This window comes from Electrophorus electricus, chromosome 9, assembly GCF_013358815.1.
Source record: "Electrophorus electricus isolate fEleEle1 chromosome 9, fEleEle1.pri, whole genome shotgun sequence".
In the NCBI taxonomy this organism is placed as follows: domain Eukaryota; kingdom Metazoa; phylum Chordata; class Actinopteri; order Gymnotiformes; family Gymnotidae; genus Electrophorus; species Electrophorus electricus.
In genome coordinates, this window is record NC_049543.1 from 8,457,914 (window position 1) to 8,482,986 (window position 25,073).

The 25,073-nt window shown below is 41.0% G+C and overlaps 4 protein-coding genes across 5 annotated transcripts in view; 2 read left to right on the plus strand and 2 right to left on the minus strand.

Moving 5' to 3' along the window:
* The window catches only part of dapk1 (death-associated protein kinase 1), a 44,782-nt gene extending 41,662 nt beyond the window's left edge, over nucleotides 1-3,120 (plus strand). Inside the window, exon 26 of the mRNA XM_035529680.1 lies at nucleotides 192-3,120. Coding sequence (XP_035385573.1) covers nucleotides 192-1,451 — 1,260 coding nt within the window. The 3' untranslated portion in view covers nucleotides 1,452-3,120. The remainder of the gene's footprint in view (nucleotides 1-191) is intronic.
* A 3,608-nt stretch (nucleotides 3,121-6,728) lies between these two features.
* On the plus strand, nucleotides 6,729-9,955 carry ctsla (cathepsin La). The gene is made up of 8 exons (XM_027029508.2): nucleotides 6,729-6,869; nucleotides 7,710-7,845; nucleotides 7,936-8,058; nucleotides 8,199-8,351; nucleotides 8,548-8,772; nucleotides 8,892-9,060; nucleotides 9,284-9,401; nucleotides 9,486-9,955. The coding sequence occupies exons 2-8, from the start codon at nucleotides 7,720-7,722 to the stop codon at nucleotides 9,583-9,585; spliced, it is 1,014 nt and encodes a 337-aa protein (XP_026885309.2). The 5' UTR covers nucleotides 6,729-6,869; nucleotides 7,710-7,719; the 3' UTR covers nucleotides 9,586-9,955.
* A 775-nt stretch (nucleotides 9,956-10,730) lies between these two features.
* fbp2 (fructose-1,6-bisphosphatase 2) lies at nucleotides 10,731-20,408 on the minus strand. Of its 2 annotated transcripts, XM_027029488.2 has the most exons (8): nucleotides 20,126-20,408; nucleotides 18,103-18,265; nucleotides 17,390-17,482; nucleotides 17,222-17,230; nucleotides 16,450-16,590; nucleotides 15,970-16,107; nucleotides 12,310-12,429; nucleotides 10,731-11,254 (listed from the first exon to the last, which is right to left on the minus strand). In XM_027029488.2, exons 1-8 carry the CDS (start codon nucleotides 20,296-20,298, stop codon nucleotides 11,066-11,068), a joined length of 1,026 nt encoding a protein of 341 aa, XP_026885289.2. In that variant the 5' UTR covers nucleotides 20,299-20,408; the 3' UTR covers nucleotides 10,731-11,065. The 2 variants fall into 2 exon arrangements, with proteins under 2 accessions (XP_026885289.2, XP_026885297.2); XM_027029496.2 differs by lacking the exon at nucleotides 17,222-17,230.
* Nucleotides 20,409-21,095: 687 nt separating this feature from the next.
* Nucleotides 21,096-24,611, minus strand: fbp1a (fructose-1,6-bisphosphatase 1a). The gene is made up of 7 exons (XM_027029475.2): nucleotides 24,347-24,611; nucleotides 23,639-23,801; nucleotides 23,450-23,542; nucleotides 23,017-23,157; nucleotides 22,667-22,804; nucleotides 22,378-22,497; nucleotides 21,096-21,738 (listed from the first exon to the last, which is right to left on the minus strand). Exons 1-7 carry the CDS (start codon nucleotides 24,514-24,516, stop codon nucleotides 21,529-21,531), a joined length of 1,035 nt encoding a protein of 344 aa, XP_026885276.2. The 5' UTR covers nucleotides 24,517-24,611; the 3' UTR covers nucleotides 21,096-21,528.
* Between the last annotated feature and the right edge of the window lie 462 nt (nucleotides 24,612-25,073).

Consider the following 25,073-nt stretch of genomic DNA (forward strand, 5'->3'; position numbering starts at 1 on the left):
AGGGTTTCACCAGTTCTGCAGGGACTTGTGTGTGCTCAGGGTCATGATCGCTGGTTGCTGAGATGCTGTGATTAATCAGAGCCAAAACTCAACTCAACACCTGATTGCTACAGTCGCCATAGTAACTCACCTCAGCTGTTCTTATCATGTCTTTTTTTTTTTTTTTTTTCTCTTTTATCCCTGGGCTTTAGATCAATATCATGCAAAGTGAAACGGTCCAGGACGTGGTTCTGCTGGACCCCCGCTGGCTCTGTTCCAACGTGCTGGGCAAGCTCCTCTCCATCGAAACCCCCAAAGCCATCCACCACTACAGGGGGCGTTACCGCCAGGAGGAGCTCCAAACCCTGGTCTCTGAGGGCGATGTGGATGAGCTCCTCCAGATCCTGGACGCCATGGACGTGTGCGCACGCGACCTGGCCAACCCTGGCATGGTGGACATCCCCGCGCTGATCCGCACGGGCGGCCTGCAGCGCTCCTGGTCTGACGAGGAGGTGGAGGACACCCTGCTGTACGGTGGCGTGCGCATCGTCCCTGCCGAGCACCTGACACCCTTCCCCTGCGGCCTCTTCCACAAGCTCCAGGTCAACCTGTGCCGCTGGAGCCGGCAGCAGCGGCCCGAGGCCGAGGCTGACGATGCCCGCCTGTGGAACGGCGGAGCCCGGGTGGGGCTGGGCAACGCAGACGCCCTGGTGCTGCTGGTCAACCACGGCCAGGGCGTGGAGGTGCAGCTGAGGGGGCCCGAATCGGAGCGCGCCCGCTGCTATGCCCTGTTGGACACGCTGTGCGGCATGGCAGAGGGCCTGCTGGCCGCCACGCTGCCAGGCCTGCTGACCGCCCGCCATTACCTGAGCCCCCAGCAGTTGCGCGAGCACCACGGCCCGATCATGCTATACCAGCCGCGAGACTTTTTCCGCACCCAGGCACGTGGCGAGAGTGCTCTGGCCAACACCATGGGCGGCTATCGCGAGAGCTTCAGCAGCATCGTAGCGCTAGGCTGCGCCCAGACGTACAAGCGGGGCAGCCTCGGCAGGGATGTGCCGGCATCCGAGATCGGCTACCTGGCCCGACGGAAGCTTTGTCGCCTACTGGACCCTCCCGATGCCCTGGGCAAGGACTGGTGCCTGCTTGCCATGAACCTGGGCCTCAGTGAGCTAGCCGCCAAGTACAGCACTGGCACAAACGGAACTCCGCCGCTGGACCCTTTCTCTGTCCCGAGCCCAACCGCGGCCCTCCTGCAGGAGTGGAGTCAGCGCTCAGACGCTACCGTAGGTGTACTAGTGGCGAAGCTTCGTGAACTCGGGCGTCGTGACGCCGCTGATTTCCTACTGAAAGCAGCACCGGTTTTCCGGGTGAACGCAGAGAGTGTAGGCACTCCACCGGAACGCTACGGCCCAGTCTGCAATGGCGGTGCAACGTCTTACAATTCCATCAGCTCTGTCATCTCACGCTAGAGCGCGCCCCCTATGTGCATGGAGGAACATGTGCAATTTAACCTGTGGAGTGTTGTTATATCTCAGTTCCCTCATCCAAGACTGTGAATCTTAGTACTCATCAACCTTGCTACACTTTGCCGTTTCCGAATGTCTCATTCCTCTGAGGCAACCCTGAGAGAGTGCCTGGTTTAAGAATAATTATGTTGTATTTTTGTTGTCTGTTTTTATTCCAAGTTAGAATCTCATAAAACATCAAGGAGAAATCTCATCTGAATCGATGAGGAGTTCTTCAATTTTGTATTCTTTTATACATTCCAATATCTATTGTGATAATGCGGTTTATACTAAATTTGACAACAGAAGGATGAGTTAGGTTATCAGCCCCAGTACTTTAAACAATACTATAATGATTCAAGCAACTGAGTGCCTTTATGATGGTAATCCATTGTCAACAAGCCATCCTGGACACACCCAGTCCCGCTTACTAAAATGAATATTTGTCAGTATTTCAATCCTTAGACGCCCTTTTGTAAATCTGTTGCTTCTACAGCAAAGGCAAAGAGATTATTGAGGTTTTGGGTTGTGTAGCACACTTCTCTGCCTCAAATTAAGAAAAAAAATATACTAAAGTTATATGCATACCATTTGATGCTAGAAAACTATCCATATTGGAAATTCATTAAGCTTTTACTTTTTATTTATTTTTATTTTTAATAAAGAATTGTAGCCTTTTCTCAAGCTCTGTTCAAAATTTGTTCCAAGATACCTCATTGCAGAGGACACAGTCCTTCAGACTGGGTTTGAAACTGCACAGAAAGCACGTGAAACACATTGAGCATTTCTTTCTGACCCTCCAAAGCTTTAGATTATATAAAGTCCTCTAAAGTGTCCAATCACAGGGCCACAATTTCACTGGGAAAGCACAACCTACTAAGCCACTAAGTATATTTTATCACCACTTTGGATCAGGATTTGCTTTGACACTTTCACATTATTTTCATTGCGAAAGTCAGATCTGCACAATGGGACTTAAATATTGCTATTAAGCTACTGTAACTACGTGTGCATTCCTAATATTACAGAAAGTAAAGAATTGTAACAGCAGTTTCCATTACTAATGCAGTTTCGGTTGCATATGACTTTGGCTGCTCTGTGTTTTTAAAGCATGATCTCAATATTGTTACAGTTGTCAACTTTAATATATATTTCCTGTTTTACACGTCTCATCACCGTCTAAGAGGACATGTTCATTTCGAACTCATTTCATGCTCAGCTGTACTGTTTTCAGTGGATATTTAACCAAAACAATATCCCTTTTCCAATGGATTGAAATCAGGCAAAGGTTTTATGAAATGTCCATTTTGTTTTGCACTGAGGTTTAAATTAGAATTCACTGGTGTATATTTGGAGTCAAAACAGTGCTCTAGATATATGTACTACGAAAATGCCTATAAAAGCTAGGCATCCCCACTCATGAGTGAAAGTGTAGCTTGAATTAATTCTAGATCCAGAATGCTTATTTTTGCAGACTGGCCTTTATGATGTTATGGAAATTAATGTATTGCTTTTGTCAGTCAACTGAAATGACAGCTAAAATCTGTAATAGCCAATAACTCCATCTCTCTCTCTCTCTCACACACACACACACACACACACACACACACACACACACACACACACACACACACACACACACACATACACACACAGAGAGAGAGAGAGAGAGAGAGAGAGAAGGGGAGCAAAGGAATTCCTTGTGAATTCTTTTCTTTTTTTAAAAAAAGCCTAAATAGATTAACAGTTATCCAGCAACTTCCAACGGACCAACTCTGGTTTATCACTTGACCTGCAGTTTGACAAAAATTAAAAACACAATAAGGGGAAAGTGCATAGCTATGTTCTCATTCCACTCAGCACATTTATTTCTCTGTCATGATTGAGTTTGTATTATTGAGCGCTGTCTCGCTCTGTCTGTTTTATACCAGTGGTTGTCGAGCTTCATGTTATCCCCTATTAAAACTCTGCTGAGGGTTTTAGTGGGGAAAGGTACTGGGTGTATTTAAGATTTTGTACAGTCATCTCTTTGCACAAGACTTTTCATCTATTTATATTATATTCCTATAGCATGTCTCTGAATGCCATGTCCCTGATACTTCCTTAAAACAGCGTAGTATGTTTTTATAATAAATTGGATTACCTGACAGCATTGGGCTGTCTCGCTTTTGTGTCAGACGTGTCAAAAGTGCTGTTTGTAATTGCATTTTCTACCACTTTCTGTTCTAAGAAAGGTTGCTGTTGCTCTGCTGATCACTGATAATCTAGCCCTGATGATTATCAACTTTGAAAACATCCAGCACCACTCAAGGTGTCAGAAAAGTGCTGTGCTTGGAATTTCAAGCAATATTTGTCTATCTTGACTTCTTTGATTGAGGCCTAACCCCAGATTAGCTGTGATGAATATGAAAACGGATAATAATGGTGAAATGATAATGTCATTTGTCAACTCCTAAGGAAACAGTGAGACGTGCCTGGACTCGTCTTCAGAAGCAGGAAACAATTGTCACTGTTTTTCAGTATGTTTTTTTCTGCTACCATCTCAATGCAAAGTGAGCATACAAGTTGTAGTGTAGAGATATAGCAAATGTAATAACTTGAGTCATTACATGATCACTTAAGGTTATGCTATGAAAGAAAAAAAAATTCCTCAGTTTTATTCCAAAAATTGTAATATTTAAAAAAAATTTATTTCTAGGATATTTCAGTTATTGGGCTTTCATTTCAAATATTTAAAGTTAACTTTATCTAGACAGAAATTGCAGAACAACTGGAGAGAACTGTTAAACTGCATCTACCCTCCAGGCAGTAACATTACCTTCTTCGCTTTCCGTTTCAGGTGTCTCAGAAATATCCATTATCAGCAGACGTTTTTCCTCTAATAAATATTAACTAGGCAAACAAATTATAAAACAGACACAGTTAATGCTTGCACTACTAAGATGCTAATCCAAAATGCCATATTTCTATCCATTCAAACTGTATCAAGATCTATTGTACATTATATTATTAATATATTACTGTGTCAATCTTAAGGTGAAGCCCTTTGTCCTGAATAATGTATGTCTTCCACTTGTAAGTCTATAGTCATGGCCAAAAGTATTGAGACTGACTAATTTTGGTTTTCACAAAGTTTGCTGCCTCAGTTTTTTTTTTGTCAGATGTTTATATGGTATACTGAAGTACAATTATAAGCATTTCACTTTTTTCTTTTACTTTTTATTGACAAATACATCCAGTATAATCAAAGGCATAATATTTACTGTGTTGACCCTTCTTCTGCAATTCACCTTGGCATGTTGGACATCATCATCTGGACAAAATCTTGACTGATGGCAACCCATTCTTGCCTGATCAAAATTCTGAGCAAACCCACTCCCTTGGATGAGGGCTTGCTCAGGAGTGGCAGAAGGCAGGTGTGAGTGCATCTGGCATGCACAGTGAGGCGAAGGCTTCTGGTGTCGAGACTTGGTGTCAAGAAGGGCAAGAAAGAAGCCACTTCTCTCCAAGAAAAACATCAAGGACAGACTGACAATCTGCAGGAAGTATAGGGATTGGACTGCAGAGGACTGGGATAAAGTTATTTCCTCTGATGAAGCTCCCTTTAGACTGTTTTGGACATCTGAACAAATGATTGCCTGGGGAAGAAAAGGTGAGCACTACCATAAGTCCTGTGTTGTGCCAACAGTGAGGTATCCTAAAACCATTCATGTCTAGAGTTGCTTCTCATCCAAGGGAGTGGGGTTTGCTCAAAATTTTGCCAAAGAACACTGCTATGAATAAGGAATGGTATCCAAACATGGATGTTTGAATTTGGTGATGAACAATGCTTTTACCAGCATGATGTAACACCATGTTACAAGGCAAAAATGATAACCCAAGTGGCTCGGTGAACAAAACCTTGACATTTTGGGTCCATGGCCAGGAAACTCCCCAGATCTCAATCTCACTGAGAACCTGTGATCAATCCTCAAAAACAGAGTGGGCAAACAAAAACACAGAAATTGTGATCAACTCGAAGCACTATTTAGGCAAGAATGGGTTGCCATCAATCAAGATTTTGCCCAGAAGCTGATATCCAATACGCCAAGGTGAATTGCAAAAGTCTTAAAAAGAAGGGTCAACACAGTAAATATTAAGTCTGATTAAACAAGATGCATTTGTCAATAAAAAGTTTGTATTTTTTAAGTTAAAAAACTAATTAAATGCTTATAATTGTACTTCACTATAAACATTTAACAAAACAAATTGAGGCAGTAAACTTTGTGAAAACCAAAATTTGTGCCAGTCTCAAAACTTGGCCATGACTGCTCCCGCTTGTTGGTGTATGTGTGTAAGAGAGGAAGTGGAGTCATAAAATCCACATCACCATTTAAATTGTGAATTTGTCATTGGAAACAAGACACATTTGCTCACATTTGGTCATTTATTGAAAAGAAGCCCAACAGATTTGAGATATTTCCACTAAATTATTAGGCCATTTTAAGATAAATGCATCAGAAGGTCATTGTACTTAAGCAACAGTGATATAGCCGTGAAAGCACTTCTGAGGCTACTTGTTAACAAAAATGCGATCAAGTCGTATGATTATCTGTATCCTACGCCCACACAACGTTATTGATTGGAGATGATTGGCATGGCATATACTAATCGCAACTCACACAAACTTATATCTCACATTTTTAAAAACATTCTAGTTAAAATAATTTACTCACGTTACTGTTTGCTGTTCAGATAATTTTATCATGCTTCTACAACGTAAAGGGTTATGCTAAAGCACTTCTTGAAAAGAAAAAAACTCGAGGGTGCTTCTTTTGGTCCGTTTTCCATTTTAATTGGATTAACTGTTGACATAGCCTATTGATGTTTGAGGTCAGATTGGCACATAGTGTTAGGACAGTTTGACAAAACAATGTGTTAGGGTCTGTCTAATAGGTCAAGACCAATTCAGTCATGTTTATCAATCATGTGAGAATCTTACGTCAGAAAGTGCTAATCGCTGGAATGTCGTACAAACAGGCTGTGTTAAATGCAATAAACAATACATATAAAAGTTTAATTAACTTTAGTTTAAAAACGCTTTGGTGCGGTCAGGTTACGCCCCTCCCCTTTAAACAATGATCCGCACAATATATTAGCACCGAACTAAATACTGGATTAAATATTAAAAATCAAACCGTGAAAAAAAAACATCTGCCGGGAACCAGTCACGTGCAAAGAGATCACATGCTATATGGTGAGTTCACTGAGATGGGCTCGATAGTCGTGAAGGCAGGTTTAAGCCAATCAGAAACGTGGAATTGTACCCTTTGAAGTTAAGACTATAAACGTGGTGGTGTTTCCAACAAGGTATATTTTTCGTCAAGTATTTGCACGGAAAGGGTGAGTCGTTGTTTGTTTTTTGTTCTTAGTATGACTATTGTAGCTATTTACCGTAATTAGTCTTTATATAGGTTTGTTTACATCACCGTGTTCTTATCTTAAATGTAATTATTTTGTGTGAGAGGTTTGGTGTCCTATGTGCAAAGCTAACAAAAATACGTCCCGGTGGTGTCTGTTGTTTGCTGGGTAGTAAGTAATGAGATGGCTGTGGCTTATTCCACTTTGTTTCGTGTATTATCAACATATCCGATACACAGGCCTTTGCCTAAAATTAATTTGTGATATCGGCTTTCAGCAATATATTGTTATTGTTTGTATACGTAGCTAAACTTTAGCTGGTTGCTTCAATGTTTCACTTCCAAATTTTCTTTGACTTCCGTCGGCGTGGTTTCAGTGTCATTTTCGTTTTTCTGGGAAGCTCTAGTTTCGTTTGGATCGTCCACCCAGTGACTGCGACAAAAGCCTATTGCCTCCCCCTTCGTGTTCCAACGCCTTAGTTTAGGCCAAAGTCACTGTGTTCTTGGAAATATAGCTAGGTAGCTAAATATGTGCAATGTAATGAGAGAGGGGGATTATTTTAAAAGACGGTGGCTAGCAGCTATAGGATTGCCTCCGTCTGCATGCATACAAGGCCCTACGGTATACACGCGGAACCTTTCACACAAATTAATTCGGAACCGATTTAACTTCCCTTTGCTCATTCTCTTTCAAATAAACCTCACCGCTTCCGAGAGTTTGGGGTAGCTGTGTAGGATTCGAAAGGGACAGCAGTGCGGTTAACGAAGACCCTGCACTGTAACTAATGCGTTTGCAATACTATAACGTTGTTTGTTTTTGCAGGTTATTCGTCATGAGGCCTTGTCTGGCGGTATTCGCAATGTGCTTTAGTGCAGCGTTTGCTGCACCAAGGCTGGACCGCGAGCTAGACCCTCACTGGGAGCAATGGAAGGGTTGGCACAATAAAATGTACCATGAGGTAAATTTCAGAGCTCTTTCCCCACGTAGCCTTTTCTTTATAGCGAAGCTTGTGAAAATGGATTGTGTAATGGTTTGGTTCCTTTTGTAGAAGGAAGAAGGCTGGAGAAGAATGGTGTGGGAGAAGAACTTGAAGAAGATTGAATTGCACAACCTTGAACACTCAATGGGCAAACACACTTATCGCCTTGGAATGAACCACTTTGGTGACATGGTAAGATGGTGCAATCACTACATGTAGTCACCTGCAGAAAAGAAAATGCTTCAATTAACTTGGAACTCCAACCTACAAATTTACATGCGTATCTTTTTAAACTGCTGTCCAGTATTCAACAAGTTGACCCTTGTCTGCAGACCCATGAGGAGTTCAGGCAGTCTGTGAATGGCTACAAGCACACAAAGGAGAGAAGGCCCAGTGGGTCTCTCTTTATGGAGCCCAACTTCATGGTTCCCCCAGCCCAGCTGGACTGGAGGGAGAAAGGATACGTTACCCCTGTCAAAGACCAGGTAATGCGTCTCGTTTGACAGCTAAGGTTTTTTTTTTTTCATTGGCTCTGGCAGCTTAACCCTATAGGTTAAACTGGTTTGTGCACATTAAACACTTCGAAATGGGTGTACATCTCACTAAGTGTTGTGCAATAATATAGTTTGTTTGTGTATAGTGTCTATGTATTTGCAATGATATTCATGCTGGTCACTTCAGGGACAATGCGGTTCCTGCTGGGCCTTCAGTACCACGGGCGCCATGGAGGGACAGTTGGTCCGGAAAACTGGCAAGCTGGTGTCCCTGAGCGAGCAGAACCTGGTGGACTGCTCCCGACCCGAGGGTAATGAGGGCTGCAATGGCGGTCTGATGGACCAGGCGTTTCAGTACATCAAGGACAACGGTGGCCTGGACTCTGAGGAGTCCTACCCTTATGTTGGAACCGTAAGTATGGTCACTTTGACAAACACAAGGCCAACGTGGTGAAATGGATTTCGGTCATTTGGGAAGAATAAAGGCCACCCAACATGTTAAATCATGCATACTATTGCTTTCCCTTTAAGGATGATCAGCCCTGCCACTATGATCCCAAGTACAGTGTGGCTAATGACACTGGCTTTGTGGACATCGCCAGTGGAAAGGAGCATGCTCTGATGAAGGCAGTGGCTGCAGTCGGTCCAGTCTCTGTGGCCATCGATGCAGGACATGAGTCCTTCCAGTTTTACCAGTCAGGTAAGGCCCCAATTAGTGCATGTAACTAGAGCTTAATTTAGTTCTGGAGCGCCACACAGCAGTAACCACAACACCCCCGTGACTCTTGCGTCTTGGTTCATCATTTTGCAATGTCTAGATTGGTGCTTGATCTGGAAATGGGCATGTCTGAAAAGCTAGCTGAGCCAACAAACATGCTTCCATAATTATCCTTTCACAAGAGTTTGGTCTTTGTTCTCCTCAGGCATTTACTATGAGAAGGACTGCAGCAGTGAAGATCTGGACCACGGGGTCCTGTTGGTCGGCTATGGTTTCGAGGGAGAAGATGCAGTTGGCAAAAAGTACTGGATCGTGAAGAACAGGTGTGATTTTGGTCATTTGGCTGAGTCCATGCTGGATGACTTAAAATTGCATGCATAATGTTTCACACACTGTTCTGTCTGCAGCTGGAGTGAGAAATGGGGAGACCAGGGATACGTCTACATGGCCAAGGACCGACACAACCACTGTGGTATTGCTACAGCTGCTAGCTACCCGCTGGTCTAACGAGAACACTCCCATTCTGTCAAGATGGGCTCAAGAGTACCATGGTGTTGAGTGGTCCAGTCATTCAGTTCACTACTGTGAGATGTTCCTCACCGCTGCTCGATAAAGAGCACTGGCAGTGCAATGGAAAGCTATTTGACTGTAGGAAATGTAATACAATGCAACCTGTAATGGGCTAGAGTGGCAATGTAAGCCTTTGTGTACTGTAGGGTTTATTTTTAATGAATTTTAGTGAATTTATGCAATTGTTTTATTGACTTTTGTTTTGGCTGCTTCATGTAAATACCTTTTTAATTTTGCAGAGGTCATTTGCCAAATGTAAAATGCTCTTTCCTACCTTCATGATCAATTAAAGGAAGATTGCAATTTGTGAGCTGGTCACATCCTTCATGATTGCAGAGGGCCGAACAGTTAGTCTTGGACTTCTGTCCTTGCAGGGTGCATGTGGACACTTATTAATGCGTTGAGATGTGGACCACGTGGAATAATTATAAAATGCTGAGTATTTACTCTAATTCTTTGGGTTAAAAGTACTGCCATTAGTTTCACCACATTAATGTTGGTACTTTTGCAGGCAGGCAGCCCTTTATGGTTGGCTAAAATCATTAAATTGACCCTATAATCCTATTGTGGATCATGTGAAGGTTGTAATGTCCTTTCTAGTAACGCATATGGTAATTGTCTAGATTAGCGTTGGACCATACACCAATCTGCAGTTTCTTGACCAGCTGTGCTGCTTTGTACTTGGGACAACAGAACATGCATCTTCCCTTGTTTTCCCCTGTGTCTTTACAGGTATTTATTCTTAGGACATTAAGATGAGTTGTAGGTAGAAGCCTGATGGTTGCGGGGTACTAGGGGGAGAGGGCATTGGGTAAATGGCTAAGTATTCAGTTACAGAGAGGTAAGACATCTGTTAGCAGGAATAGGAGAGTGGATGATGTCTGCAGCCAATCAAATGCAAAGTGACTCGGCACATAATGTTCACAAAAAGCTGGGAAGGAGGTGGGACAATGAGCATGAGTACCAAGTCAACATGACAAAACCCACCATTGTGAGAAAGGCAGGTGTAAAACTGCCTGAAGGAAAAATTTCTACACAATACTTGTGAAACTGAACTAAAACATTCATGCTGGACAAATGGATGATTTGAATGTGAAGTTTTTATTTGGCTTTCACTCCTTGGTGTTAAAATACAACATGGGTCTTTATTTTGAGACCAGACACAATAGAAATAGGAACATTTGAAGGACTGCATGGAAAGTCTGAGGCACTTTAGACAGGTCAGTTTTTTGCATTAGCTTTAAACCCTGAAATTTGTAGAAGTGTTTTGGAATTCATCACCAACCATAATGGGATTCATCATCACCAACCGTTGTCACATTATTATTACATTACTGCCAGAATGTGGTTCATATCAGGCTAAGAACATTTGGCTTGACATAACTGCTTAGATGTCTGAGAAAAGGTCTCGAAAGGTCTACTTCTGGTGTTTCTTGACAAAGCATAAATATTCCTCCACGTCGTCCGGGGAGCCCACCACGAAAGGGACCCGCTGGTGCAGAGCCTCAGGCTTTACGTCCAAAATCCTCTGGGTGCCAGTGGTGGCCAAACCTCCAGCCTGCTCCACCAGGAAGGCAATGGGGTTGCACTCGTACAGCAGCCGTAACTATAGAGAAAGGGAGACAGAGATGGAAATGGAGAGGGGAGGTTCTGCAGAGACCTCAGCCCTATAAGCGTATCTCATCACTCAGTGAACTTGCATCCACTGTAAGGCATGTTTGTGAACCTGCCATGCTTCCTAAAACTCAATACAGATGAGTTTTAATACATAAATGTTTACATTTGGTCTGGCAACTGCTTATGACTGTAGCTAGTAGGAGTGATCACATTTGACCTAATTGGGCCTCAAATCTGTGTTTTTCTTTGAAGCATGCAAGTCTTTGGTTAGGATGAACAGAAAAACTCATCTCCACTTTTGAGTTTACTTTCCCAAAAATGAAAAGCTTCCCTTGCTACTGTCCATTTTAACACTGGCAGAGGGAAAAAATCAGTGTGAACTCAGCAAGCATACTTTCCTATCGTGAAAAGTTTCTGTTCTGATAGCAGGTTACTGAAAGTGACAGCACAGACCTTCTTTAATCCAGTGCCAGGAAAATATCTGAGTCACAGACAAACGGCAACAGGCCCCACAGACAGGCATTTAACAGCTAACCTCTGTTAAAGACAGACAGCTAACCTTCGATAAAGATAAAGGCCTGTTCTTTTTCAGTCAATGCTCAATGATACATTACAAAATATAGCTAACAAGTGAAGAACAGCTATCAGGACAGACATTTTACAACTGCACTACCAATATTTTGAATAGGGTTTGCATAGGCCTAATCCAGCAAAAAGGATAAGGAACGATGATAATGTTCAATTTTGACAGAATGGATATCGCTAGATATATTACTATAGGGCCTGTGGACTTGCAATAGTTGATTAACTATCAAATATTTGATATTTGACTTATGTCACTTTATTAAATATTAACCTATTTGATAAGTTAGTAATATTTGACATGTATGAGGATAGAGATGTGTTCAGTATGAAACATGAAACATTTAACTCACAAGGGGTTAAATGAACTGGCTGAGGTTGCAGTGGAAGTAAGAATACACTTGTCTTGTGTACAGTACCTCATCATGGGTGTTATAAGTAATAGGATGCTAGATAGCCCACCTTTCCTTTGGGGCTCTTCTCATTCGCAGGATACAGGAAGATACCACCATAAGCAATGGTACGGTGCACATCTGAAACCATGGAGCCCACGTACCTGGCGCCATAAGGGGCAGTGCCATCCTACAGGCCAAATAAAGTACATATTTACAGTAAATCTATAAATAATACTTCTGTAATACTACAATAACTACTACAAAAATAGAAAAAAAATAGCAATACTACAAAAATACCACCATACATTTTTTTTATCAGCTGTAGGGCATGAAGGCACATAAAAACAGTGATAACAGTGCAAAGTACAGAAGCTTTCACAGTGCTAAGAACCATGAGCAAACAGACCTGCATTCAAGCACCAGTCACCAGTCAGCAGAAGCTTTCTTCACTTCTCATAATTAAACTGAGGTGAATGCGAGTTTCATTTCAAACGGGTTCCCAGAATGGAAGTGAGACATGGTCATTCCTGTAAATTATAACACTGCCATAATGTACTGGGTCATAGCACTGCAAGTTGCATTTATATCGGAAAAAAATTTAAATGTGGTTTACAGTAATGTAAAACATTAGTCTTTACTGGTGAACAATGATGACTTAGTGCTCATATAACATATGCTCAGCCAGCATTAAATTTATTTATGAAAAGTAGGATCTGTGCACCATGTTACAATCCATAAAACTCAGGTATACCTGCATTTAACTAAAACCACATAGGCATGTCTGTGTTTTTTTTCTTTTAAATGGAAGGTATCTACTGTGACCGTTCACCTAGTTTTCTTAATCTTTAAACATTAGAACTTGACATAGGTTTGTTGAAATCCCTCCAAACGTTAAGCTTTTTTAGATAGAATGCTGCTAAACACTTGCTAATCGTAACACTGGAAAGGCCAACAACTCAAAACAAGTCAATTCAAACAAGTCAAATAAATCCTAGAAACTAAAAGCCTCTATCTAGGAGAATAGATATAACAACTGTAAATCACAGATAAACATCATCACGATCAAAGTTCAGAAGCTTTGGAGGAAAAATCTCACTCTGCACTCACATACAAACACATGTAAATTTACCATTGCCCCCCCTGCCCCAAATCCCTTCCCCCATTTCAACAATGTCATAATATTCTATTTAAAAATATGCATGTACGTATACTTATTTGTAGTTTCAGGTGCTTCTCTAATACACCTTATTATTTATCTGAGTATTCTACTTGTCATGTCTGTTTGCCATGTCAGTCAGTTGTCTGTCTGCATACCAAGGGTGGGATGGGGTGGATTTTGGATTTGTGTGTGTGTGTGTTTAGGATTGTTTCTCTCCTACTATCATCTCATGACATTCTACATAATATTTATACCTATTAACTGGAAGTATTAACTGTAAGTTGTCATTTCCAAAATGGGTGTGGTTTTGTGACCAACAAAATTTTGTTCTAAATAACTAAATCTGTGTAGAGCCCCAGCTGCTTGACAAAGCCACATAACGGCAATGACACAGTGTGTGTGCGGGAGAGACATGGGAATAGAAGGAGAGAAAGAAAAGAGGAAAAAAGAAAGAAGTCATGCGCTGCTTAGTCATGCTGGAGATGATATGAGGTGGCAGGGGAGTGTGCTGAGCTACTATCGCACACACACAGATACACACGCTGCTATCACACACACCCGTGCACGCAGACAAACAGGTCAATAGTGAAATCCAGGGTAACCGCAGGCCTGAAAACAGCCTTCAGCACAATAACAACAGATGCATGCCATATGAAGAAAAGACATATTAATGTTAAGGGTATAGAATATAACAATAGAATCCAGATAGAATAGTTTGTGTTATTAACAACAATGCATACACTTTGTGTAGGCAAAGATTAGTGACAAGTGGGGAGGGGAGTCAAAAATAATACATTCTCAGGTGCTTTAAATTTGAGTTAAATGTTGATTAATAACAGTGCTGTAATAGATTTGGACATTACAGGACCCTTGAAATAAATAAAAAAAAATAACTTTTTAAATAACAATCAGAGATCAATCAATGTTATATGATTGAAATGTTCAATTTACATTAATCATCCTGTAATAGGTATGGCATAAAATGTCTTAGCAAAACAAAAAGTACTTGTCTGAAATATCTCACAATCTTACACTCCCTCTTATGTTGTGCCTATAACTGCAGAGTCAGGTAAACGTAGATCACCGTGAAGGTGAAGACAGTAATCTACTTTGTACTTAAAAATCTGCAAAAACATCTTTTTAAAGACTGTGCTTAGAATTTTGAAAAACAAGCAAAAACCTTCAAATTGAGGTCAAGGTTTCTTTTTGAGAATACGAAGAAAGCCAAAAAAAACCCCAAAACAACCCAAAAACAACCAACCATCAAATGATCTGCGAGAAAAAGTAATTCAGTGCTATAAACGAGGAAACGGTAATACAAAGATACCACTCATCCATCTGGATGTGCCAACCGCCACTAATCTTGGCCTTGTCTCCACTGAACAAGTGACAGTCTAGGTCAGGTCGACCAGGCACAATATTTTGGTAAAGCTGCTAGGAATCTATGTGATGTGCAAAGTTGCAGGTTTGATATGCATTGTCAGGAGGTACATAGGCTGCATAATAGAGTTGTCACATTTTTGGTGACCACAGCACAGATAAATGCCTGCTTGTAAAGTAAGCAGCAGTATTTACACAAATCTGAACGTTGTCATGGTCAGGAGTGCTGAGTTCGCAGAAGGGCCTCCTAGGATTATGGAGTAAATAACAACGTCCCTACTATTACACAGGGATCTCTGCTGTTTTGGGTGGGAGTGTGTCAACTTCACAGGAAAAGGGAATTTAGCCTGAAATCTGAAGGGAAGATCAGTACAGCAGACTCTGGGGTCACTGTGCGGACGGACACGGACATTCGTGCCAGGCAGTATTCACAAGAATTCTGTATGACAAGTAGAAACCAGGCACTCAGACAAAGCAACAAATTACAAATTGTCACCAATTCTCTGGAAAGGTGTGACCCATTAATAACAACAAAAAGAGCCTAAACTTTTAAACTACTTTATGTTAATCATTTAAGTTATTGGTATGATATGTAAACGTTCTGCAGTGTCAAACAGCTTCAGCAGACAGTAGTGAAATTGCCTTGTATAATTAAAAAATGCTTGACATCCCACAAATTTCTCCAGGTGTGATTAGAACTGTGTTATTAATCAACTATGATAGGAAGTGATATAAGTGTTTATAACCACTGGACCAAAAAAAATCAGCTGGGCTCAGCATATTGTCAGAACTCCTTGCACCCTGCTACAGCGCATACATGTGACAACCCTGCTGAGTCCACACAGACTCAGACAACAGGACATGACATTTCCTGTTTCGTAAATTTCACATCAGCACACAGAGGGCTCAGCTGGTGCTGGACGCAGCTGCACAGGAGATAGTCACACCACAAGGTTCAGTACAGGGCGGTTGCACGGTTATGTCAGTCGCTTATGTCAGGAATTCGGATTCGGACTTGGCCCTGCGGGGAGGCCGAGTCATGCCGTGTGCTTGTGCAAGAGGTTTAAACGTCATGGGCTAATGAATAATGATGAGTTGCAAGACTGTTGGTGGCTACTGTCGTTGACCATTAGAAGTTATCCTCGCTTGGAAAGTGTCCACAACAGAGGCCTCATGTTTTGCCCCTACCTCGGGATATTTCTTCTGCTTTATGTACTCGGCCACGGCGGGGTCGAAATACTTGGCGTAGCCTTCGTTCAGGCTGTAGGTCTTGCCCCTTTTTTTGATCTTCACGTTTCTCTCTGTCAGTATGAATTCGCCGATGGCCTGGAAGGGAAGGGCACACTGAGCACAGACCCCTGTCTGACTGACAAAATATATCCTAGATTATCTGATGAAAATATAAGCGTACCAACCACAAGAATTGTATGAGAAGTGAGTACTTATCACACCTCAAATGTTTTAGAGGCACAAATTCAGGATCAGTTCCCCTTATTAATTCAGACAAATTCATTTGCACATGAGGAACAAAATGTTCTCTGTAGACCAGGACTCTTGGATTGATGAGTTCGGTCAGCATAGAAAAATGGCCATATTCAGTGATCACAAGGTCAGGGGTCAATATGCAAGTGAGGCTGGAACTACAGCTCCCAGCAGTACAGTACTTACTGGATCTAACATGAAAAAGTTGAGGCCCGCTCCAGTGCTCATAGCTACTATGGTGGCACTGCCATACAACGCGTAGCCCGCACACACAATTTGGTTACCAGGCTGTAATGCGTCCTTCTCAGTGGGCTCACCCTCTGAAGTCTGTGTGAGGAAAAACAAGGGTCTGAAAAGCAGTCATAACTAAAAAGATACAAAGTATAATATAAATAAGTGCATATGCAGCTTTAATAAAATGTACACAAAACATGGATTGTTTTTTCTTTATTGACTTTACTGAATAGTGTTTGAGCCGTTTGTGTGAACATGTGTTAGAAATACTTGAAAAATAGGAAATCTTGCAAAACTTCGTTAAAATGTTTTCAGGTATATTTGCAAGTACTCATAGGCCTGTATTTCTCTGTGGCTAAAAATACAAACTCATGCGTATTAGCGGCACCTAGAGGAACTGTATGGGGCGATAAATTTAAATATCTGGAATTTTTTGTACTTACTGACTGTACTTATTAAACTACCCTAAAATAATTCATGTATATATAAGATACTGTCTGGTATAATTAGAAAGCATTCATATATGGTAATATATTGACGTTTCAACATCGAATATCCAATTAAGTTCCAGATTAATTTGAATAACATTAAATGATTCAGAAATATTTGGAGATTTAGATCATTCTGATTTATCTTTAACAATTTTTGAAATGGAATTGATTTTACATATTTGATATTTTGGGCTGCATGTGTCATCTGGCAGGTGGGGGTTCTAGTCAGCTACCTCTTCGGTCTGCATGAAAAAGTAACACAGTGTAGCAGAATGTCAGGTCCTTTTATAGAGAAGTCCATATATCAGTAATAGGCAAGATATGAATAATGAAACAATGTATTGCTTAGATGGCTGCTTTGCTAACACAGTGCTCTGTTAACTGCAGCGACCATCACTCACCCTCTTGTATATGGCAAAGATAGTGCCTATAGGAGCCAAGCAGTCAATGTTGGAGGAGCCATCCAGTGGATCGAAACAGACCACGTATTTACCCTGTGTGCATGAGGCAGAACACACATAAATGTAAAGCGATCTGGCGCCCCCTAGAGGTCATGCTCAAAAATGTACTAAGAACTAAAACAAGCTCGTTACACCTACTGCAGAAGAACAACTATGTAAATTCCAGTTTCTTTTTCCATCTTAAGGGTTTAGATAAGATGGTTGCATGCTATTGTTCACTTAAACAATGGTTCAATATACAATTGCGATCAGATGTTTGATAAAAACATGACGGGAACAAAGGTGTAAAACCATCATATAGTCTATATCAAGAGAGTGATATATACTTAAAGCATTCACATGCAAAATAAACACAACTAGTACTGGGTGACAGAATGTGGACTAATCCATGCAGTGATAAGAACCGATTCATGTACCTGAAATTGTAACCACATATCATATTTTACAAGTACACAGAAGCACAATTTGACTGTGGTGCTTCAAAGCACCTAAAACAACATAATCTCCACCCATCTGCAGAGAGGCATTTTGTGCGGGAGCATTCTAACACATTCGAACAGTGGTGCTATCAAGGGACTGGCAGGGCATGTATTAGCCCTCCCCAAGCCTACGCGTGTCACATTGTAGCACGTGCCAGCGGCCAGTGAACGCACCCTTTTCTCAGCAGGGGTGATGATGGCCTCTTTGTTCTCCTCAGATACCAGGACACAGCTGCTGTAGGACGCTTGCAGCATGTTGATGACCAGGTCGTTGGACAGAATGTCCAGTTTCTTTACCTCGTCCCCCGTGACGTTGATGTGCCCGGCGATGCCCTGACTGAGGTGATACACAGGGACAAACACACTGATTGCTACAAGGAAGCTACAAGAGTTTTCTTCTACAAAATATTAATGGGGAAATGTGTTCTTTTGGTTGTTATTTTGGTGATAAATGGTGAGTGCATGCAGTTTGGGTCCTAGGTGTGCTCATATAGCAGTTTGAACCAGACTGAGGCATTTTACTACTTAATTTTCATCACTAATCAACTTCATTTAGACTCATCAAAACATACTTAATCATTCATTGTTAATTGGCTAAATAAATATATTAAATATAAGATTTATAATAATTAAATATAATAAACACACATCTACTTTAAATGGCAGATGCAATTTTAAAGTAGTCATAAATCTGGCAAAATATTTGTTGTTTTTGAAGTGAACAATGTTGCATTGTTTATTACTTAAAAACTTTATTTAGTTTTAGGACTCTAACAATACATGATACAGTACTGCATCAGATCCAGAGCCCCGTATCAAACAATACCCAGCAACTAAACTGTAGTAGGAGTCTTGGTTCCTCTCAAGGTTTCTTCCTCAAGATCTAGGGAGTTTTTCCTTGCCACTGTCACACTTGGCTTGCTCACTGAGGGCTTGGAATTGCACATTTGTGAAGCTGCTTTGTGATATCTGCTGTAAAAAGTGCTATATAAACAAATTTGATTTGATTTTGATTTGACATGCTCATACTACAACACTGTCCTTCCTATCCAGTGAGTGATCCCTCCCAAGCAGCAAGTCAGGAGCGCTGAACTCTACACCCTACAGGGTGGAGAATGTACAGTATAGTAATATGTAAAGTTGTAGATATATGATGTCTTTGTAAATAGGGCGTGTTAAAAATGTAAACTAGCCCACACAAGTGAGTGCAGGCCCTTGCTGAGTTTTGTGATACATGTGCTGTGGCCACAGCAGTCTGGTTTGTGTTGGGCACATGTTCACTGCTTAATCCAGTATTGTATGTTTATAACAGTGAATATTTTTAGAAACTTTAAATGGAAACATAAGGCATGCTGCTGTCTAATCCTTATGCTTGCTATATTGAAAATGTTATAAAATTGTGATATTATCATATCAAATCAAACTTTTATTTTCATGAATCTTTACAGCCCTTAATGTGAATCCTATCCAATTGGTTTTAAGGTCATCTCATCACGTTAGTGAAATTTCCTTTCCAGTTCCTATCTAGTGTAAGGATTATTAACAACTTCTACATGGAGCATACAATCATTATCACTTCAAGCAATATGCCTCAGTGAAGAATGAAATAGGTCATAAGCCACAGGTCTCAAGTATCATATACTAGGTCAGAGAAAAGGCCACACTGCTATTTTTAACGTGATTACATGTTATAACCATTGATAATAGAGTAGGTTGGAATTGTATTGCAGTTGAATACTAACCTTGTGGTAATATGTAACCTGATTTATACTTTAAAGTGTTCTAATATTTAACAAATATATTCCTTTATAAATGGCTATAACAGCAGCAACCAAGTAGGAGTAAAAAAAAAAAACTAAAGGATCGGTACATATCACAGGTCCGTTATCGTCAAATGTGGTGGTAATGGCCTGTTACACTTGCCATAAGCAACTCTCATAGTTGCTGGTTCTAGTTATACTTTAGTACAGATCATTCTATAATTTAATGGTTCAAATTTGGATGCAATAACTTACAATAAATACTTGGATAAATAAATTTGCAATTGGCTGCAGTAGAAGGTTTATCCGCTGTAGCCTACTTAAGGGAAATGATGAACTGCTCGTTATAGTCGTTAACGTAGATTATCTCTACATTATTTACCCACCTCCTGGTCTCTCCACCTTTTACAATCAAGTAATATCCAAAGAAGACTTACAGGTGAGCAAGGCCTGCTTTCCGTACGGCAGATGAAATAGCTTTGATAGCTATTAGCATGGAGTTTATTAGCTGGGTAAGTTCACCAGTTGCGCCTTTCGCTTGTCTCCCTGTTTCCATAACGAAGCGTGTGAGCGTCCACACGTCTGTGTCGAAAGCGGATTGATCCGACATGTTGGCGTTTCCCTGGTCCGTTTAACTGCGTTTTTAATGAGGAACAGAAGGGACCCACTGCCCGGAGTTGCTTTTTGTACTTGGAGGACGCGGGCAGATGCTAAGGGTTATATTTGTTAGGGGTATCGGGTGACAGGCGAGTATCTCGTGGATTCTCGTCGTGTGAGAACATGGTTGTGGAAGACGTGCGAGCGCCTTACAAAGAGCAAAGAGGGCCAGTGTCGCTGTAATAGTACCTACTAACTTTGATTACTTGGACTGATACATTTCAATGCACCTTTGTATTTCATATTTAGCACAAAGAGCTGCAACGTTTCTTGCACTGTAATTGAAAAAGATCACTTCAGCTATAATACTGAGAAGAATAAATTTATAGTTCTATGTGTGTTCTATAAGAGTTAACTCATAAATAAGGTTTTTTTGGGGGCCAAATCTGTCTGGCTGTCTTCAACCCCACGGTCTACAAATACCAAAAGCTCCACGCATTTCATTTGACCTTTACAGAAAAGGTCGCCTGCATTGCAGTGCCCAGCCAAGTTACAATTTGAACTTTGCAGGCTGTAATTTAAAGAAGACCATCACAGCAATGGTGCACCACAGCAATCTTATTTAACTATATTGATAAATAGAAGTAGTTCCAAAATACATTAATAAATATGCCAATGCACATGGTATTGCCTACATTATGCGTTCAAGAGGAGGAGGCATATCTGAATGTGTTCATTCTCCAACAGCAACTCTTCGCACAATATGATTTAAACAGATTAATATGAGTATAAAGCGAACAACACAACAAATTAGGGTTTTGGTTGGTGGTGTTTTTTTTTTGGCATAACAGTTTATTCACATTTCCCCCTTACATTACAATCTGGTACAGAAAAGGCACTTCATTATGCCTAAAGATAGAAGGCACGAGACAGAATTCAGACCATACAAATTTTCTTTGACTCTTTGGCCAGTAATGTTCATTGAGAGCTAATACAATGTAATTAAATCATTCTTATGTTTGTTAAAAAATTAGATTGCAGGAACACCATATCCAAGTGAGTGCAAATCTTATGGTTTACTTCAGATTGTTCCCTTTTATGAATAGTTGTGTACAGTATTAGGTCAAAGGTTGTTCCCTGGTTTGGAACAAGGAATCAGCATGCCACTTCTGTGACTTGGCCCAGACTGTTTGGAATTTGATTGTTGGTCTCTTTTATAACTTGCCTTCAGTGGGTCTTTTGTTCATGGTCCTGGGCGTGTTTCACATTTGTGATGTTTCTGGTAGATGGAGATGTACTCTTGGACGTCTTCTGGGGAGCCCAGCACCACGGGCACCCTCTGGTGGATGCTCTCGGGCTGGATGTCCAGCACGTTCATGGTTCCCGTGGTGGCCCTGCCGCCTGCCTGCTCCAGGATGAAGGCCATGGGATTACACTCGTACAGCAGCCGCAGCTACAGCAGGGAAGACAATCACAGCTGGTAAACACTGTCATATTATCCCCAGAGTAAACAATAAGGGCTCGGCAAAGAAATTGCAAAATATAGTTAATATGATGATAATATGAAGGGGTTTCCCCTGCAAGTAGAAATTGACGATGACATTAATAAGCCAATAATACCAAGATATAAGCAGAGATAATATGTATGTAGACAAATTTATGAAACCTGTTTGTAGGGTTTTTTTTTACTACAAATCTTGCACAGAAGAGTGGGTCAGTTTACATCTATATGTAAAGTGACCACAGAAGCTGCATTGGAGCCAGGTGTGAGTGACTCCAGTTCACATAGATCGAGAGGCATAATTCTGTTGACTTTATAGGGTGTGACGTCTTCCAAAAGAAGCAGAAATGATTGCTAATCCTTTACAGACATTTGATTTGACCGTACAACTTGGCGCAAAAAACCCCCAAAAAAACCTTTTGCTTGTTTGGTTTTACCCGCTTGTTTCAAACTTTCATGTTTACAGGCATTTTCTTCGTTACTCTCATGCAAGGTGCACCTTTACTGTGGTATTGCGATTGAAAGCCTTTCTCCAAAATGATCACCGTTTGCCAAGTCATAAATTAAACAGCACGTCATCTGTCAACATACCTTTCCTTTGGGACTCTTCTCATTGGCTGGGTACAGGAAAATTCCTCCATACACAAGGGTGCGGTGCACGTCTGCCACCATGGAGCCCACATAACGTGCCCCATACGGCGCACTGCCATCCTGCCCGAGCACATAAACCCACACCAGGTCATGCAGGGGAACTGGGAATTGTGTTCAGTATGAACCTGGCCACTGGTTGTAAGTTTCTATTTACGTATACCATACATAGCGAGTGGCTTTTGTAATTGCAACCCCAAGGTGTTGCGAGAGTTAAGTGCACAAAGTGTACCTTCGGGAATTTTTTCTGCTGCAAATACTCCGTGACAGCAGGATCAAAGTACACAGCATAACCCTCATTGAGGCTGTAGATCTTCCCCCTTTTCTTGATTTTCAGGTTTTGTTCAACCAAAATGAACTCTCCTATAGCCTGACAGACAGGATGGCACATTCTCAGTCCACGTGAAATCACGCGTCCTGCAGGAAATACACTGTTTTGTTCAAATTCAAAAATCCCACAGATATGATGCCATCTAATCAAGAGCCAACTATTTCATATGTGAACTTGATGCATGAGCTACTTACTTATCAATAAACATACAGAATTAGCTTGTGATTGGTCATATGGTCTTGTTGACTCACAGGGTCCAGCATGAAGCAGTTGACCCCCTGGCCGGTGGAGAGCACGACCATGGTGGCACTGCCATACAGAGCATAGCCAGCAGCCACAATGTTTCTACCAGGCTGCAGGACATCCTTCTCGCTTGGCTCGTCTGTGGTGCACTGTGTTTTTTATACGGTTTTACAATTTAAATAAATGTAAACTGAATGATATTGGCATTATTCTAAGTTAATAAAAAAATAGACAAAACAAGGGAGAGAAAATCAGCTGCTATATATATATATAATGATAATACTGGAATCCATTACAAAATTAGCTTCATTCATTTAGTTCGTGATGCCTACTGATATTTCAAAACTGCCCATAAATAATCAGTACTCATGTTTTCTAGGATATAAGTGGAGCAGCACATAACACAATTGAAGGTAATGACTAGTGCCTTCAAAGTCATACCTTTCTATAGATGGCAAAGATGGTCCCAATGGAAGCCAGACAGTCGATGTTGGAAGATCCATCAAGGGGATCAAAGCACACCACATATTTTCCCTTTTGACCATAAATGAACACATTTCAGTAACACAAGAAACAAAATAACTCAAGGTGCTGATCTGTAATCACTGTCCTGCATTTGTTCATTGTTACCCTCCTGTCCGGCTCGATGATGATGACATTGTCGTGCTCCTCTGTGACCAACACGCAGGAGGTGAAGGAAGATTTGAGCATGTTGATGACTAGGTCGTTGGACAGGACATCCAGTTTTTTTACCTGGTCGCCTGTCACGTTTGTACTTCCAGCAATTCCATACCTGTTGAAGAGTATGGACTACAATGTACGTAAACGTATGTAAATAAACAGTGGAAAGTTTTTTTGTTGTTGTTGTTGTTTTTTAAACGTAAATGCATTGATTAAAATGTACTGGAAAAGATTTTGAATTAAATTATTCACACCCACTGCGTGCACAGGTTTGCACTCCAAAATAAAATCTGCATTCGCAATTAAGCATGAGGTTTTGTTTTTTGACAAGACGCCATTATAATGCTCAATGTAAACAAAAGGACAACTGGACCTAAGGGTACAGTTATTCGGATGGCATAGTGAAACTAAGTGCTTGTGGTTGCAAAACTGGCCACACTGAACAATATAGCTAAAAATATGACGCTGTAGAATGACGGAACATCTGCATATGTGGAGCAATTTGCCTTTTTTGCTTTAGCCACTTAGTTTAGGTAGGTAGAACGTTGCACTTTTGAAATACTATAGGCTACAAGGCTATATGCCTTTTGCATGCTAAATGCGCAGGTCAGAAAGTTCTGCTGAATGCTGCAAAGATATTTGATTAATTATACTTACAGGTTGGCGATGCCTGCTTTTCTGACAGCGCTAGAGATCGCTTTGATTGCTGTGCACATAGCATTCAGTAGCGTTGTAAGTTCTCCCGTCCCCTTTGCTTTTCTTCCTTCCTCTAAGAGAAATCTCGTCAGAGTAATGACATTTGTATCAAAAGAACTTCGATCCGACATGTTTAATGCGAAAAGGTTTGCTCGATGTCGTTGAGCGAAATTTAAGTAAAGTTTATTCAACTGATCCTGAGCCCACAACAAGGAAATACTGTGAAAAGGGGTGTGCGGAATGTTAAACCAATGACCAGCGAAAAGCATAGGCAGGGGGTGTGGCTGTGTAAACTGCGACATTACGTTGACTAAATCGTTCTGCAATAAAAAGTTCTTTCATGCTTGAAATGATGGAGCTGGTTCGTGACCTTTGGGTGGCCTAAGATGTTCTCAGTGTCATCGCCACCACCAGCGTTAACACCCAGCAGAGGAATTAAAGTTACATCTTGCTGACCTCTTGGTAACCTTGCCTATTTACGAGTATTTGATTAATTGAAGGGCATCAGTTCTAACTAAATGATAAGTACATTTATGGATGTTTATATTGTGGCCATTGTCATACGCTGCATGGAAAGTAAAGGCCTTGTAGAACATGGGACCTTAAACAACATAAAATTGAATCTCTTCAAAAGATTTTGATCATTCACTTTATATTGTCTATCACCATGCATTCAAACAAACATTAT